The sequence below is a fragment of the Carassius gibelio genome, chromosome A1 (assembly GCF_023724105.1).
Source record: "Carassius gibelio isolate Cgi1373 ecotype wild population from Czech Republic chromosome A1, carGib1.2-hapl.c, whole genome shotgun sequence".
NCBI lineage: Eukaryota > Metazoa > Chordata > Actinopteri > Cypriniformes > Cyprinidae > Carassius > Carassius gibelio.
Window position 1 is genome coordinate 3756716 of NC_068371.1, and position 16001 is coordinate 3772716.

The 16001-nt window shown below is 37.4% G+C and overlaps 1 protein-coding gene across 4 annotated transcripts; it reads right to left on the reverse strand.

Annotated features, from left to right (window-relative positions):
* Window positions 1-1859: 1859 nt before the first annotated feature.
* Window positions 1860-14711, reverse strand: LOC127958515 (lysine-specific demethylase 4C). 4 transcript variants are annotated; one of them, XM_052557440.1, is made up of 23 exons: window positions 14579-14692; window positions 13813-13971; window positions 13405-13580; window positions 12976-13090; window positions 12710-12903; window positions 12548-12597; window positions 12096-12199; window positions 11843-11980; window positions 11544-11737; window positions 10311-10477; window positions 7952-9609; window positions 7041-7152; window positions 6677-6858; window positions 6372-6591; window positions 5355-5431; window positions 5201-5256; window positions 4978-5086; window positions 4698-4886; window positions 3656-3715; window positions 3320-3490; window positions 2980-3099; window positions 2806-2898; window positions 1860-2490 (listed from the first exon to the last, which is right to left on the reverse strand). In XM_052557440.1, exons 2-23 carry the CDS (start codon window positions 13954-13956, stop codon window positions 2329-2331), a joined length of 4491 nt encoding a protein of 1496 aa, XP_052413400.1. In that variant the 5' UTR covers window positions 13957-13971; window positions 14579-14692; the 3' UTR covers window positions 1860-2328. The 4 variants fall into 4 exon arrangements, with proteins under 4 accessions (XP_052413400.1, XP_052413449.1, XP_052413523.1 ...); XM_052557489.1 differs by lacking the exon at window positions 3656-3715 and having other exon boundaries at window positions 14579-14711; XM_052557563.1 differs by lacking the exons at window positions 3656-3715; window positions 4698-4886.
* Window positions 14712-16001: the final 1290 nt, after the last annotated feature.

Consider the following 16001-nt stretch of genomic DNA (forward strand, 5'->3'; position numbering starts at 1 on the left):
TCAAATACAGTATACAATATAGACAATATACAATATAGGCGAATCAGTGGTGCCTACACATCCAAATTAAATATTGAAGCCATTAACTGATTTGTAAATAATAAAGGAAAACTTAAAATCTAATGCAAAAAAAAAAAAAAAAATCATGTCATGTCATGCTATTCCTTTCCAAATAGGAAACTAAATGGTCAGAATGTTCACTGACCACAAGAAGGGTCTAGATTTAATTTATTTAAATAAGTAAACAAATGGTAACAAAGGGAGCACATATGCACTTTTATCTAAGAGTTTTCCCAGAACAAACTCTTATATTAGTACTAATGAACAGCTATTATCAAGTAATGTGCATGCTAATAAGCATTATTAATAATGAGATTAAGTTAATAGTTAATAGTGAGAACTGGTCCTTAAAATAAAGTGTAACCAAACAAAGTAGCCATAAGTACACTGACCCAATTCACCTTTTCTCCTTCAGGCGACACCATGGTTAACATGTCATTAGTGTAATGTATTTTTTCCATCAGTCTCGTCCTCTCCAGGGGGAAGCAGGATATTGCATCAGAACACTTCCTCAGATGAAGCTGCACAGCCTGAGGGTTCTGCATCTGAGCCAAAATCTCCAACAGTTCATCATTAGACAAGAAGAAGAACCTGAGCCACCCTGAGAAGTGTGTGAAGTCAAGGCAAGGCCCCGAGAAATATCAGCATTCTGATGAGGAACTGCTGTGAGTGTGTGTGTGTGTGTGTGTGCATAGGAAACTTGGGAAGATAACTCTTTTGCACTCAAGGTAAGCCTCCAGGCATTTCTGTATCCACTCCAGGAGTGCGTTATTATTTTGGAAAATATCCAGAAGCTCTGAGGAGACGGAGTAGAGGGCAACACTGATGCAAGTCATTTACAATTTGCATTATTGTATGCATTGTTGTATTTTACCTTCAGCTTTCATTTTTATGATGCACTAAATTCTTTTGCCACTAAACCTGAGTTTTATTTTGAAATATAAATGTGCTCATCTAATGCAAATATTTAATTGCTTATGTTTTATGTGCATTTCCTGAGCTACAAACTAGTAGACAGGTGAGCGAGAGTCCGTCGCCGTCGTATTTCTTTAAAGGTTTTTAAACTAAACTATGTTCTGTTGAATGTTAAACTCATCAACGAATCCTTTAGAAATCAATCACATGACAAGAAATGGTACTTGTATGATTTTTGAAGGATCATGTGACACTGAAAACTAATTGAAAATCCAGCTTTAAATCACAGAAATAAACTACAATTTAAAAAAAAAGTTCATACAGTGAACTACAAGTAAAACTGACTGAAATTTGGAACCAAAAATTATTCACACTCACTGTATTTTTGATCAAATAAATGCAGCCTGGGTGAGTATAAAAACTTTTTTTTTTTTTATCATATACCAACCCCAAACTTTTATTGGTAGTGTACTTTTAATACTACACTCTGTCATGGGGTTCATTTTTCCACAATGCAAAACAAGGAGACTGTTGAAGAGCAATGACACACTGGCCAACCTCACCCATGTTTTAGGCCTTATAAAAATTATAACTTTTTTTTTTTAAGTAATTTACAAAAAAAAAGGTAGATTGGTCCGGGTTGAATAAGAAAACAACTGATTACCTCTTGGCTAACTCAAACTAGCTCTTAAACCACAGTCTTAACATAGCTTAACATACCAGATCATGCAAGATCATCCAAACAAATAAATATATATATAAAATAAAAACCTATCCTATTTCAATTGTGATCTTTATTCAGTAAATTTGCATAAATCTATATCAGCTATGCAAGTAAAAAATAAAGTGTAAAGCATTTCATCAACTGAAAACAAAGGCACAGATCATAAAGCAATCTCTTTAATCTTTTCAACAGCTGTAAGCATCACATAGAAAAGGAAGAATAGACGCCCAAATAAATAAAACGATCAAGATTTAAAGTAAAAGGTGACATGTGCTTTGCTGGACATCAGTAGCAACTTTTTTATTTTATTTGGCATTTATACCATTTTAAGCTTAATGCTAATAGCGTCAGTGACTAGGAATGGTGCACAAGACAAATCATTTACAAAACAAGCATGCAGATGAAATTAAGTCTCAGCAGTGTTGGGGAGGAAATTACAAGATTACGATGCTACAGAATATCATATGAGGCTAGAAAAACCTCTGAAATATAACAGGAAAATCTTCTAATTTAGAAAAAACATTCTTGTCCCTGACATACGAGACCACATAATTTCTGTCACTTTTAAAAATCATGATCTCACTGATGTACAACCCCTCTTTTATACTTAAGAGCTCTGCATTCCTTCATTAGTTTGCTTTACTGCGTGTCTCTGGGATCCTGGCAAAGGCTCGAGGGCTAATATGGGCGATATAATCCGTCTGGAAGCGAGAATTCGGCGTGCGTCGCCTTTTCCTTTCACCTTGTGTGGTGAAGAACGCATCCTGGAAACGCATGCTGGATGCCGTCGACTGCAACGCACACAATGCACACAAAACAACACTCTTGAAGAAAGCCACAGAAGGTCAAGTATTTGCATTCAACCAACATAAAAATTATTCAAAATATGTAAATCAATCAAATCAAATATGTGCATCTCCTCATTTTTGTACATCCATTTTTAAGTCCAAGAAATCACAATTTTCAAGCTTCAAAAAGTTGCACAATTCTTTTTTTAAAAGAGTCTTTTTGATTCGTAATGATTTAAGAGTGAATAGATGATGACAAGAGATTTCATTTTTTGATGAAACAGCCTTTTGAAAAAAGTTCGGGAAGTGAGAACTCACCAGACGACCTTTGACCTTTTTGGGCAGGTCTTCATCCAGTGTGTAAATGTCCTCTCTCTTCGCCAACACTTGGGATCCATCTTCAAATTCCACCTCCAAACAAGAGCACAGGACAAACCATGACTGATTATTAGGGTAGTACTTGAGAGAATATGATTATGAGTGTGTGTTTACCTGGTACATATATGAAGTGTTCGAGCCAAGGTACTTTGCTCCATAAAAAAGTCCATCAGGCCACTTCACCTGAACAGCTTCCCCCACTTCAGGAGGCCCAAGCTGGGCACAATCTCTGCTCTGCGAGGTAAAAAAAAGAACAGATTTTTCTCAGATGTGCGCACGGCAGACTAAAAACATAGTGCTTATATACACCGGACTTTGTGTAATTAAGATGCTGACAACTTTGTAAGCATATACTATATTTTTTGTATGACATTTTCATGCTTCAGTTTACTGCAAACATGCCACTGGATATAAATTAGAAGAACTAAAGTCTAGCAGTGATAGAAACACTCACCACAATGTCTTCAGGGAACGTATCGTTGCTGAATGAGCCATCATCGAACATAACCTCATAGAATGTGTGGGCTGTGACCTGGGTCACGCGTGAGCTGTAGTAACGAAGATTTTTGTGTTTGGAGATCACCGTCTGGCCCACTTCTAATTCACTTTTGCTAACTTTCGATTTCTGGGAGGAGACATGTTTTTTTTTTTGATGATAATGGGTTAATTTTTTTCGACATTTTCTCTGTCTGGGATTTTATGAATTGAAAAACAAAATTACAAGCATTTCATATGGTCACTGACAGGCCAAAGTTTTCAGGTTTTATTAAAGTCAAAAAGTTGTGCTTACACTACTGTTCAAAAGTTTAGTTTTAAGTGACTGGGAAGACTTTCTATTCAGCAAACAATCCTGAAAAAAATAAAATAATTAAATGCAATTTCCACAAAAATATTAAGTTTTCGACAAATTATTCTTTAGCAGCAAATCAGCATATTATAATGATTTTAAAACCTATTCAAATAGAAAACAGTTATTTTAAACTGCAAAAATATTTCACTATACATATTCCGTATTTATCGGACTATAAGTCGCAGCTGAGTATAAGTCGCATCAGTCCAAAAACACGTCATGATGAGGAAAAAAACATAAGTCGCATTTATTTAGAACCAAGCACCAAGAGAAAACATTACAGTCTCCAGCCACGAGAGGGCGCTCTATATCTTCAGTGTAAACTACAGGAGCACTGAGCAGCATATAGCGCCCTCTCGCGGCTGTAGATTGTAATGTTTTCTCTTGATTCATGTCTCTTAGTTCATTTCTCTTGGTTCATGTCAAAATAATTTTGATAAGTCGCACCTGACTATAAGTCGCAGGACCAGCCAAACTATGAAAAAAAGTGCGACTTACAGTCCGGAAAATACGGTAGTAAGTAAATGCAACCTTGATGAGCATTAGATAATTCTTTCAAAAAACATTTACAAAATCTTACCTACCTCAAACTTTTGAAAGGTAGTGCAAGTATCATTGTATCATTCTTTAAAAAGCAAAATCTTTCAAATGAAATCACAGTGACTGACTATAATTTAGGTCAGTATGTCACGTGACAAGACCATCATAAAACAGAAATGCATAGCAAAGTCAGAACCAATGTAGAATCCCATGACTGTAGTCTATATCAAGGTTAGCAAGTGTCTTTATGAGACTTTTATGAGATGGCAAGGTTTTCAAATGTCAAATGGTATAACCCTGAAAAAAAAAAAACTAAACAAATCAAAAACTTTAATAAAAAAAAAAAAAAAAAGTATATTTTTTTTGTGAAAATTATTATTCATAGTGTATGATTTTTTTTTTTTTTTTGATAGTTAAACACAACTTATTAAAATATACGCACAGCACTGGAGCTCCGTGACTGGTGCCTGTGACAGGTGATGAAAACCACATACGGCCAATCATCAGGCTCCATGGGAACTCCAGCTGCGTGTGCACAGGTGACATGAAAAGAGGTCGGGCAACGACCACATGAGCACTGAATACACGCGCCAGACAGCTTCTTTATCCTGTTCCGGCAATATATACACTTCTACAGAGAGAGAGAGGGAGAAAACGATAGAGTACACAGAAGATAACACAAAGGAATGTCAATACTTTGTGTGTGTGTGTTTATTACTGACCAGTTTATATCGCTGTACAGGTATGGCACTGATGTCAATAGGAGCTCTCTTCACCACATCAATGAACTTGACCTCAGGGAGACCCACAGCACACATCACATGGGCCCATCTATAATACATGAGCCACTCGCAGCATTCACTATTACTGAGAACACCAGTCTGACCAAACTCTTATGAAATACCAGAGAATGTCTATTAAAAACATACTCCGTTAGGAGATTACCTGTCATCAGAGGTTCTTTTTAATGCACCTCCCCTCAGGTTACACAAACAGCATCCCTGGTATATAACACACAAACAGACAGGCAAGCAGGAATGTAACTAGGCCATATATAATGCTGATGCAGAAAACGGTGAATGTTTTAATTATGACGTACAGCTGCCAGGTCTCCGCTCACACATCGGTCACATGTCCACTCTGGGCCGACATCATGAGCAGCAACACCGTAGCAACCTGTCGACCAATCACATCAAACGGTTACATTCTCTAATATGCCAAGTAGTTTTTCGTGTGTGTTTACTTAAGATATTCATTTTTAAATGTATCAAAAAATTATCAATTAGGCTTTTCTAATAATTAAAAAATCATGAGATTAGTTGCAACTATATTATTATATTAGTAGCCCTTTTTTAAATTGATTTGTGACAATATTTATTTTAAAATGCATGATACAAAAAAAAAAAAAAGAAAAAAAAAATATATATAAATTTTTCCCTTACAGCTTAAACATCTAACATGGTAAGTGAGCAGAAAGAGATTATCAGCTTTTCAGATAATACTATAATAACTTGTATTTAAGTACAATGGCAATTCAAAAGCCAATTATTTAAATTAGCAATTAATTTAGGATAAAATCATAGTCAAACTACAAAAAAAAGAAAAAGTAAATGAATGACCAATATTTTTGTCAGATAGGTTATTTATACAGGAAACTAATATTTTATAATTATTAAATGATTAATTATTAAATAATTAAAATGTATAACTCAATAATATATTAAAATATATTTACTTTAATTGACACTTTATTTAGCAAGGATGAATTAAATTGATCAAAAGTGAGAGTAATGACTTTTACATTATTACAGAATATTTATGTTTTGAATCATTTTTGTACACATATATATATACACACACACACACACACACACACATATATTTATTTTCTCAATATTCTTAAAATTTTAAAAGTTCAAAAGAACAGAAATGATTCAAAACATAATTATTCTGTAATAATGTACAAGTCATTACTCTGTACATATATATATATATATATATATATACAAAAGTAGAAAAAGACTCCTCAGGGGGTCCACTGCCAACCAATCTTCATTTATTTTTTTTTTATTTTTTTTTTTGTTATGTGCATCGTTGAGTGATCTCAGTGACGTACTGGCATGAACTTGAACACAGCAGCTATCGCAGGCCACAAGAGGACTGGATCCATCCTCCTCCAACAGTGTGTTCGAGGGACATGGGCCCTCCTGGTACGCAAAGCAGATTTCAGGGATCAGAGGTCGTGATCTAAAGCTGGTCTCCTGAGAACATGACCCCTGAGACTCTGTAGCAGCCCTGGTCAAGACATCATGCCTTCGCTCCTCTAAATTATCAGGCTGTGAGAGCAAAAAACGAGAGTCTGAATTATGTGTGTCACAAAGCGCATATGCATAAATCAGTACATAGTATCACAGTACATACCTGACAGTATGGCATGAACAGGGTGCAGACAGCACAGTGTGGAGCGGTATGAGCTGCTGTCATATTGTACTCTCGTTCGTACTGAAGATGAGCTTTTCTGTGTTGCCACAGATGCACTAAAGGCTTTGCCCATTCCTCAGTTTCCGGCTCCTCATCTTCAGTCGCACACTCCTCTACAGTCTCTGAGACACACACACAAATAAATATTCACTCTAATGCTGTTATAACTTGATGTAGCTTCTTAAAAGTGCATGTGTGCACGGTTTGAGACACAAGTGCCAATGATGTCAGTCTGCATGTGTACATACATACTTCTTGTAATACCTATTCCTAACTGTAAAAATAAAAGCGGTTAAACGTTCACCATCATCGCTGGCAGCCTGCTGTTTTACAGCACTTGGCACTGCTCTTGCTGTGGGCTTTCTGAGTGGGTGACGCCAGCTCTTCGTTGTCTTCTTAACAGTTTGCATTTGATACTGTGAGAGCAAAAATAAAGAGAGACGAAGAGGCGGTCAGTGAGAAAGATGCACTTAATATATAATACTGTTGCTACTTTTATTGCAATGCATTGCATGTGTGTGTATATATAGTATGTGAACATTTATTAATGAAATTAACTAGGTGTTAAGGTGTCAACAGCAATTAAGTGCATGAATGCTTTGATTTATGTGTACAGAAATTTTCACCGGATTCGCAACAGGTGCGAGTTAATACACATTACCATTGAAAAGTTTGTGGTCAGTCAGCTTTAAAAAATAAAATGTATTGATACTTTTATTCAGCAAGGATGCATTAAACTGATCAAGTCACAGTAAACCTCACATTGTTACAAAATAAATCGCGTTTCAAACAAATGCTGTTCTGTTTGAACTTTCTGTAGATAAAATATAAATAAACATAACAAATAATAAAATATAGATAACCCGTAAAACAAAAAACAATAAATATGAAAATCATATAAACAAAAAAGCCAATCAGTTGTATATATGATTTAAGTTGCTTAAATCTTTTATGCAAAATTTAATTTAAGTTTAGTTAAGCTTAGAAAAAAACAAAAGGCCAATCAGAACACATTTATTATTTAACATTCAGGTCAAATTTTTGACCATAGATATTTAACCGCAGACAAGAACATCCAGAATCAGATGATTAAAAATGGAAACCGAGTGATCTGCAAAATGTCTTGTCACCCCGGTCAAATGCTGATTATGTCAGAAGTTCAGAACTGTATAGAAAAGGATGTACTGCTTGTCATGGTGAAGCACCAGAACTCACTGAACAGACTTCCCCAGGCTCCAGACCCGTCTCCACATACTCAGGGTCACTCGTGGCGTTCTCCTCACTGGATTCACTGCTGCTGTCAGCACCTTTATCTCCTGATTCACACGAATCCGAGTCGCTCACAGACCCATCATGCTCTGACTTGGCACCTTCGTAATACTCCTGACCTTTGAACTCTTCCTCCTGAGGTTCCTGAGAGCCTGCCTGCTGACCGAGCACACAAGCTTCAGCTGGTTCCAACTCCACGTTCTGCTGCCTCAGATCTGGGGGTGCGTTTGGATCCATGTCTGCACCTGAGCACTGCATGGGAATGGGCTCCAGGTTAGTCCAGGTTTGAGTGCATGAAGAAGAGTTTGGAGAGTCAGGGAACTTTTCTTGTTGGCACCCTGATTCGGACCACATGGTGTAAGGCAGCGATTCATGAGCATAGTCTGTGAGACTGCTTCCACCTGTGGTAAGACCCATTACCAGCTCGGGCTGTAGGCTCTCAATGAGCACCGCGGGATTCTGGGAGCTGAGGTTTTTCCAAATAGTGAAGGTTTTGGACTCCATGAAGGATGTTTGAGAGCTCGACTGCTCTTCAAGATTTCTTCCGACTGAGTTATCAGTCATTTCAGAGTCCAGAGTGTCTGTTAAACCCATGTTTGCTATGGTAGAACATTGCAAGATACTATGAGTGGTCATTTTAAACTGCGAAACAGACTCATTTGGAGTGTTTTGGTCTGTGGATGGGCATGTGTGTTCATGTCTGGACTCCTCTGGTGGCACCCATTCCGGAAGCAAGGAAGGACATGATGGTTTTGTTATAAAGATGTCTGTGATTGTGTTTTGTGATTGGTTTACGCCTTCTTGGGGTGCAACGAAGGGCAAGTCGTGACAAGCTGTTTCAGACCAAGTCGCCGCATCATCTGTTATAACAGGAGGCGAGTGTGATTTTTCCAGATGGAGAACGGGTGCACTGTTGTTCGGTTTGTGATTTGTAGTGTCGGGTCGGACGGCGAGAGTCAGCGAGGGCATTTCAGGTGCGAGGGATTGAGGATCGACTCTCTCTTCTGAGAGCTCGGGCATTAAAAGAGGCATCTCACAAAACTGAGTAGTCTGGATTTCAGGGTTCGTTGGGTTCTCTGAGGTTTCTGAATCCTGAGCCGAGTCTAGACGGATCGAGCTTTGCTCCTTGTAAAGTGCTGATGTGCTGCAATCGATGCTGCTTTCGGTGACTGCTTCATCTGTTTCAATTTTAACTTGTTGGGAATCAGCTTCCGAAAATAAAACCGCATCCCCAGTGGAGTTAGGTCTCGACCCATGGGTCACAGGAATAGAAGAAGCACTTGTTTCTGGGGCAGATTCACAGTTTGATGTCTGATTAGGGCTTTCAGTAGTTCTTTCTGAGTCCAGAGTCACATCCACAGTGACGTCCCTCTCTGAGGTTGGTTCAGGTCCAGGATGTGCGGTAGAACTCGTGTTTGTGGATACTTGACCTTCATCGAAATCTGAAGACGTCTGGGAGCTTGAGTGACCTGGATCGGATGTGGCAGGGGTCGAAGGTCGCTCAGGGGAAGCATCTTTGACTTGTCTAGAGGAGTGGGCAAGCAAGTCATTCTCCACTCTTGTTACTTTAACAACACACATTTGTCGACATGGACCGGTGAGCCCTAATAAAACAAAACAAGAAACAATAAAACAGGCTTTGTGAGATATAAACACATATAGGTTTTGCACATTCATTTCTGATTTTTAAAAATACAGTTAAACAGAAATACTGTGAAATATTATTGTGTTTTGCTATTTAACAATTAAAAAAAGTTATTTATTCTAGCGTTGGAAAAGCTTAATTTTCAGCAACCAAAAGAGCAGATTTTTTCCTCTTGAAACATATCAGTGATGAAAACATCTGAGCCGCTGCTTAATATTTTTTGTGGTGAACCATGTTATTTTTTTTTTCAGGATTCTTTCAAAATGCATTTTAAATATAAATCTTTTGTAAAATTATAAATGTGTTTACTGTCACTCAATCAAATCAAATCAAATAAATCCATTTCTGCTTAATAATAGTTTAAATTTCCTTAAAAGTATACTACACTGGCTATAACGGTAGTGCGCATTTTATTTAAATTTATGCATATAATTATTTTTCTGACAGGCCAGTCAAAAATTATATCAGAATTGAAATATATCACAAGTGTTTATTTGCATTCAGCAAGAATCTAGTGCTTTGATGAACTAGGACTTAAAACAAAATGCAGTCTGATATTGATATGGCTTAACATAAATGGTATCTGTCCAAATGCTTATTTACAGCAGTGCTTATTTGTGGAATGTATTGTGAGCTTACAAAAATAACACAGATACTAGCCTTTTAATTGGCCTGAGTTCTGTGATTCTTTCTGGTGTTTCACTGGATCTTCTTTATCCTTGTCTTTTGATGTTAAAGCTGCCCCTCTACTCCTCCGACTGCCCCCCTTCACTGGTGCAGTGTCCACAGTCTTCAGTCGTTTGGAGGATCTGCGTGGATAATGGACACTGGAGACACAAAAAGATGAATCACACACTGTCCAAGATTGTGAATTAAGCCTGTCAGTAAACTATGGAAGCCTGTTCCGGTTAAAAAAATAAAATAAAATAAAATCTTGCATTTGTGAGTTAACATCTCACAATTCTGAGAATTGTGATTAAAATCCAGTTCAGACAAAAGATATTTTGCGAGGTTATATCTCACATTTATGATTAATCATATCACATTTAATTAATTCATAATGTTAAGTTTACATCTCGCAATTCTGACTGTTAACATGCAACTGAGAGTTTCTCTTTTTACACAATTCTTAGAAAAATTTAGAGAAAAATACAAGAAAAAACAATCTGAATTGTGAGATGAGTCACAAATACCCTTTTTTAGTTTTTTATTCACTGGCAGAAATGGGTTTCCACAGTAAACAGCATTTTTTTTCCTCCTAATGATCTCTTACAGTAATTGACATCTGCACAAAATATTTTTTTTTAATAAAAAAAAACATTTATGCTTATAGAGAAGACATTTGGATATTTGGCATCACATGGCTCTAATGTAAAGGTCTGATAAGTTTGAAGTATTTTGTAATATTTTGCTCAGATGCAGGCTGTGCCTTTTTACATTAATGTATGTACCAGTGTTATTATAGTATTATTAATATGCTATATTATTATTAATTAGCTTTTGTATAGCTTGCGTTTAAATTTTCGCTTAAGTTTTAGTAATCTCGTTGTGGTTTTTTCATTCTTTTAAATATTTCTATTTAGCATTATTTTAAGTTTTAGTAACTTCAAGGTACTATATTTCAGTTAGTTTCCAAGGCAATAAAAAAAAATTGTATATATTATTTCAATTTTATTCCAATTAACAAAAATAATTTTTTATAGTTTCAGTAAACAATAACAACATTGGTCAGTACTTCAAGTGGTGATAAAGTCAGTCTCCACACATCTGTCTCTGGCTGAACGGTCCTAAATAGACTTAAATGTCAAGATGCACAGCAAATTTCACTTCACACTGTTGCTCCTCCCTGACAGCAGTTGAAGAGGAAACCGTCTTGTTAAAGCGTGCTAACACCTGGTGGTGGCGGGAGCTTTCCTGCGCCGCCTCTGGAGCCAGCTCTGCAGCTCTGGTGTGGTGCTCGGTGTGGCCAGGGTGTGATCCAATGGACATGAGTCTTTTCCTTGTGTCCAGGCCTGATAGCGATCCGGCTGGAATCGTCTGACAAACGGATCCATGGAGATCTTCACCATGTCCTTACTGCATGTACACTGCAAGAGGACAGATTTCACACACACACAAAAAAAAAAACTGTGTCAAATGTTCACCAGCTGTAGCAGACGGAGACGTGAAGCGCCAGATTTACAGCTTAATACCTGCGTAGCAACTTTTCCATAATCGATCCACCGGATGCTTGCGAAATTGGTGGATTCGGCACAGTTGAAGCCGTGGTTGAAACCAGCGTGGTAACCATACGGAAATGTGATCATAAACTCCCCCGCTTCCTGCGTTATCTGTAAATAATATATATCGGTTTATTGTTAATATACATACAAGAGAACTGAGACCTCACAACATTATATATACTCAAAACTTGAAGAGTTTAGTCAATTGAAGTCTGTGGATTGCCTTGTCAAATGGTATGCTGTATTTCTTCAGTACAGAGGGGGATATCAGTGTCATCTTGTGTCTTAGGAAGGCCTCGCAGCTTTTAAAGCTGTTAGGAAAGAAACCTAAAGACAAAGACACATTTAACACACCCAGTACAACACAAAGGAAAAACTGATATGTAGATTAACTAGATATACTTAGGGTGACCGTAAGCCCTCTCTTTCCCAGACATGTTCTGGACTATATTTTTATTGCAAGTTGTCCAAAATGTTTTTTTAAATTGTGTAATTTTTTTTTAATTGCCCCAAAATTGTATTTTTACATGCCCCCGCTACAAAATAAAGAGTGTATGTATTGTCATCCTAGATACACCAGATACATGCATGCAAAAAAAATATATTAAATAAAATTTAATTTTAAGAAGTAAAAAATACTGCACATTCCTTTAATATTCTACTGTAAGTTTTTACCTATAGCAAGACGCTCCAATCTCTTCCCATGTTCTGGAGGGATGGCATACCTGTAAAATTGGTATATTTATTTATTTATTTTTAAAAATGGCAAAAATTCCAGGTCCTCTGAGGTAGATCTATGCATACTCAAGAAACACAGGAAATCACAGCAAACCCTACCAGGATTTGGGCTCCCCAAAGTGCAGGTAGTTAATGCTGTAGAGGTCCATGTCCTCCGTGTGCCAGGAGAAGCTGGTCTTCCACATTCCAAAGTACAGATAGGGGGTGTTTACGCCCTGAATGGATACTCCACAATCCTCCTCAATCACATCCAAGATTGAGTTCAAGTGCCCGATGTTCCACTCTTCGATGTCCTGAAATAAGAGGCAAACATGATCTCATGGTCACGATCTTAAGACAGAGCTGTGCTCCGCCTGCATCCTCACCTCATCATAGAGCGTGCCGCTCACATCAGCACCATAGATGGGTGAGACGAAGGTCAGATTCTTCCAGTACTTCCTCTCCAGATCTTCATAGTTCAGGTAGCGAGGTGTGCAGTACCTGAGTAGGTAAATCACACATCTCCAGATGGCCTTAACGAATACAGGTCAATCCATCATTCAAAGCAATCTTATTACAGCGTGCAATAGAAGACTAGAATGTAACATGTTAACAAATATCTTGTCCTTTATGCACTGCTTTGATTTCTGGGTAATATGAAATAGTAACCTAGACTGTAGGTAATGGTGGAGTACTGTAAAAAGAAGAACAGGATATATACTGCATGCACACACTGCGTTTAAATGCCATTAGAGTAGATTAAAAGCCTGCTACTTTGAACCCAGATATCTGCACTTCTGTATGTCGTCACCTACATGTCACTGTTGGCCAGTCTGCGGAAGTCTTGCACAGTAAGCGGTTTCTTCTGGATGTTGTACTGGGTGAAGAGTCCTGATTGGCCAGCGACCATCTGCTGAATAGGTGCTTGGATGATGAAATCGTCAATGTCATCGTAATTACGCCGTGGCTTCCAGTCCTTAGGTGGAATGACCTGTGGAAACAATTAAAGTCTGCTTTAAGCCACTATCTCATTGCATTTGCACTATATAGTCTACAACTGGCATACAAAGTTAGAGGACTACTTATTGTTCTCACTGACCGAACACAAAAACAAACATCCAATAGACTCATATTTAGATTTTAGACTTTTATTATTGTATGTACAACATACACTTTTCCTACCAATCACATGCATGAAGATACATGCATACAGACATACCAACCTTGGCCAGTCCCGCACGATGAGCTCCCTGAGACTCCATATAAACCAGGTACTGGTTGAAGTCTTTAAACTCCTCCATGGTAGGTCTGAAGGTCATGATCTTACAGGCAGGGTTAGCCATGGCACTTGACCCGACGCCTGCCATCCTGACCTCTCCCTCCTGCAGAACACACCGTGTGCAATCCGACCATCATGATTAACACAACTTCCTCTTCCATGCATTTGACTGACAGTCTAGCTATTGTGATTGTTTTTGATTTGAACAGTCCACTAGGGTTTCACCAGTGTGCTCACTAACACTCAAACCTACAAGTGCGTTTATTTATACCATCTACAATTCTAAAGAAATTCGCCTTGATACATATTTGTAAAACAAATGCTCCCCTTTGTATAGTAATTCACAATGCAGAGAGTCTGAATGTCTTCTATACAAACGTCTCGTTGCATGAGTTTTCAACGCAGGCCCTCTCCCATAATCTGCTGATAAAACAACGATACACAAACATAAAATCCGAACTAGATATAACTGAAAAATGTATATATATAGTGTAAACTACCTTCGTTATTTGCATCGTTCATTTTATACTGTTTACTCTACTCGGATAGGTTTATTTACAGTTAGCTCATTAGCTGCTAGGGTGACTATATTAAATGTTCACTTCTAGTTTCGTCGTCAAAGTTCTTCTCTGAGTTCATAATAGCAAGATGAAGCTGTTCGCGTGCGCAAAACACGCGTGTTCTCTGTCATATGTGTTGATTAGACATACCTCAGTGTAGTGTGATCGTGGGCACGCAGTCCAGTCCCTTTAAAAGCCCAGCTGTTCTACTTCATGACAGCTCTCTGCTCTCACACGATTTCAGTTCTGCTTCTCTTCATCTCGCTCTGGGCTTGAAGAGAGCACAGCGCCATCTGGTGGACTGTATGATATACAAAGCGCCAGTGCAAAACAATGCGGCACAATACAGTACAGAACTTTATAAATCGAATGCAGCTCGGGAATATTCAAGATTGTTTGTCTCAAAATAAATACATAAATAAAAAAATTAACTTTTTTTTTTTACTCACTATTATTATTTATTTATTTATTTTGTATAGCGCTTTATACAATACTGGTCGTGTGAAAGCAGCTTTATGATATCAAACAGGTAAATATTTTCTCAGTGATGCTAGAAGACAATGACAGAGTCATTGAGTCAGTTCACTGATGATTTAGTGATGTCATCATCCAGTTCAGGTCTCGTATTAGCGTCTGTGCAATGCGTCAAGCATCCTCAACTAAGCAAGCCAAAGGAAACAGTGGCAAGGAACCAAAACTCTTTCCATCTGTGACAGAAATGGAGAAAAAAAAAAACCTTGGGAGAAACTAGGCTCAGTCAGCGGCCAAATGAAACCAGTGTGGCGTGGTTTAATTCCAGGCTGCAACACAGGTCAGATTGTGCAGAGGACTCGTCTGGTTCCCGTGGTCTTGTGCTGATGGTCGTTGACGTGGTAATGAGGCCCTCGCAAGATATAAATGGTATAAATTGACTAAATAATATGTTCGTTTAATCAGTAAATACGTTCACTGTCCTTTCACAAACTAAATTGGTTTTAAAAATACATAACGGACCATTATTTCTTACTGCATATTATCAAACAGATCCAAACACTTGGAAAGATAAGTTTTTGTAGCTTTATTTGTAAAGCGATTATTATTTAATTAATGCAACCATACCCAAAAAAAAAAGGCAGATATTACATTAGTGTGATAGGCTTACTATATGCATTTTATTATAGGCCTAAAATGCAACACTTAGTTTTAAACATTAGGCTCTGTCTCTTCATCCACCAAGGGATCCTTGACCTGCGAAAAAGTTGAAGACCACTGACATAAAGTTTTGTTAGGCCTTTATGCTGATGTTATTACAAACTTGCTGTCTCTCAAGGTCATAAGCACATTAGAATATATATATATATATATGTGTGTGTGTGTGTGTGTGTGTGTGTGTGTGTGTGTGTGTGTGTGTGTGTGTGTGTAGGTGTGTGTAATTGCATGTGCTACTCATCATGTTCATAATGTAGTATGTCACTTTAATGTCTCAAAATAATAATAATACTTTTTTAAATAATACACAATTTAAAACAATCACATAAATGAAATATACTTATATCATTATTTTTATTACTTTGACAATAATGTCAAATATTGT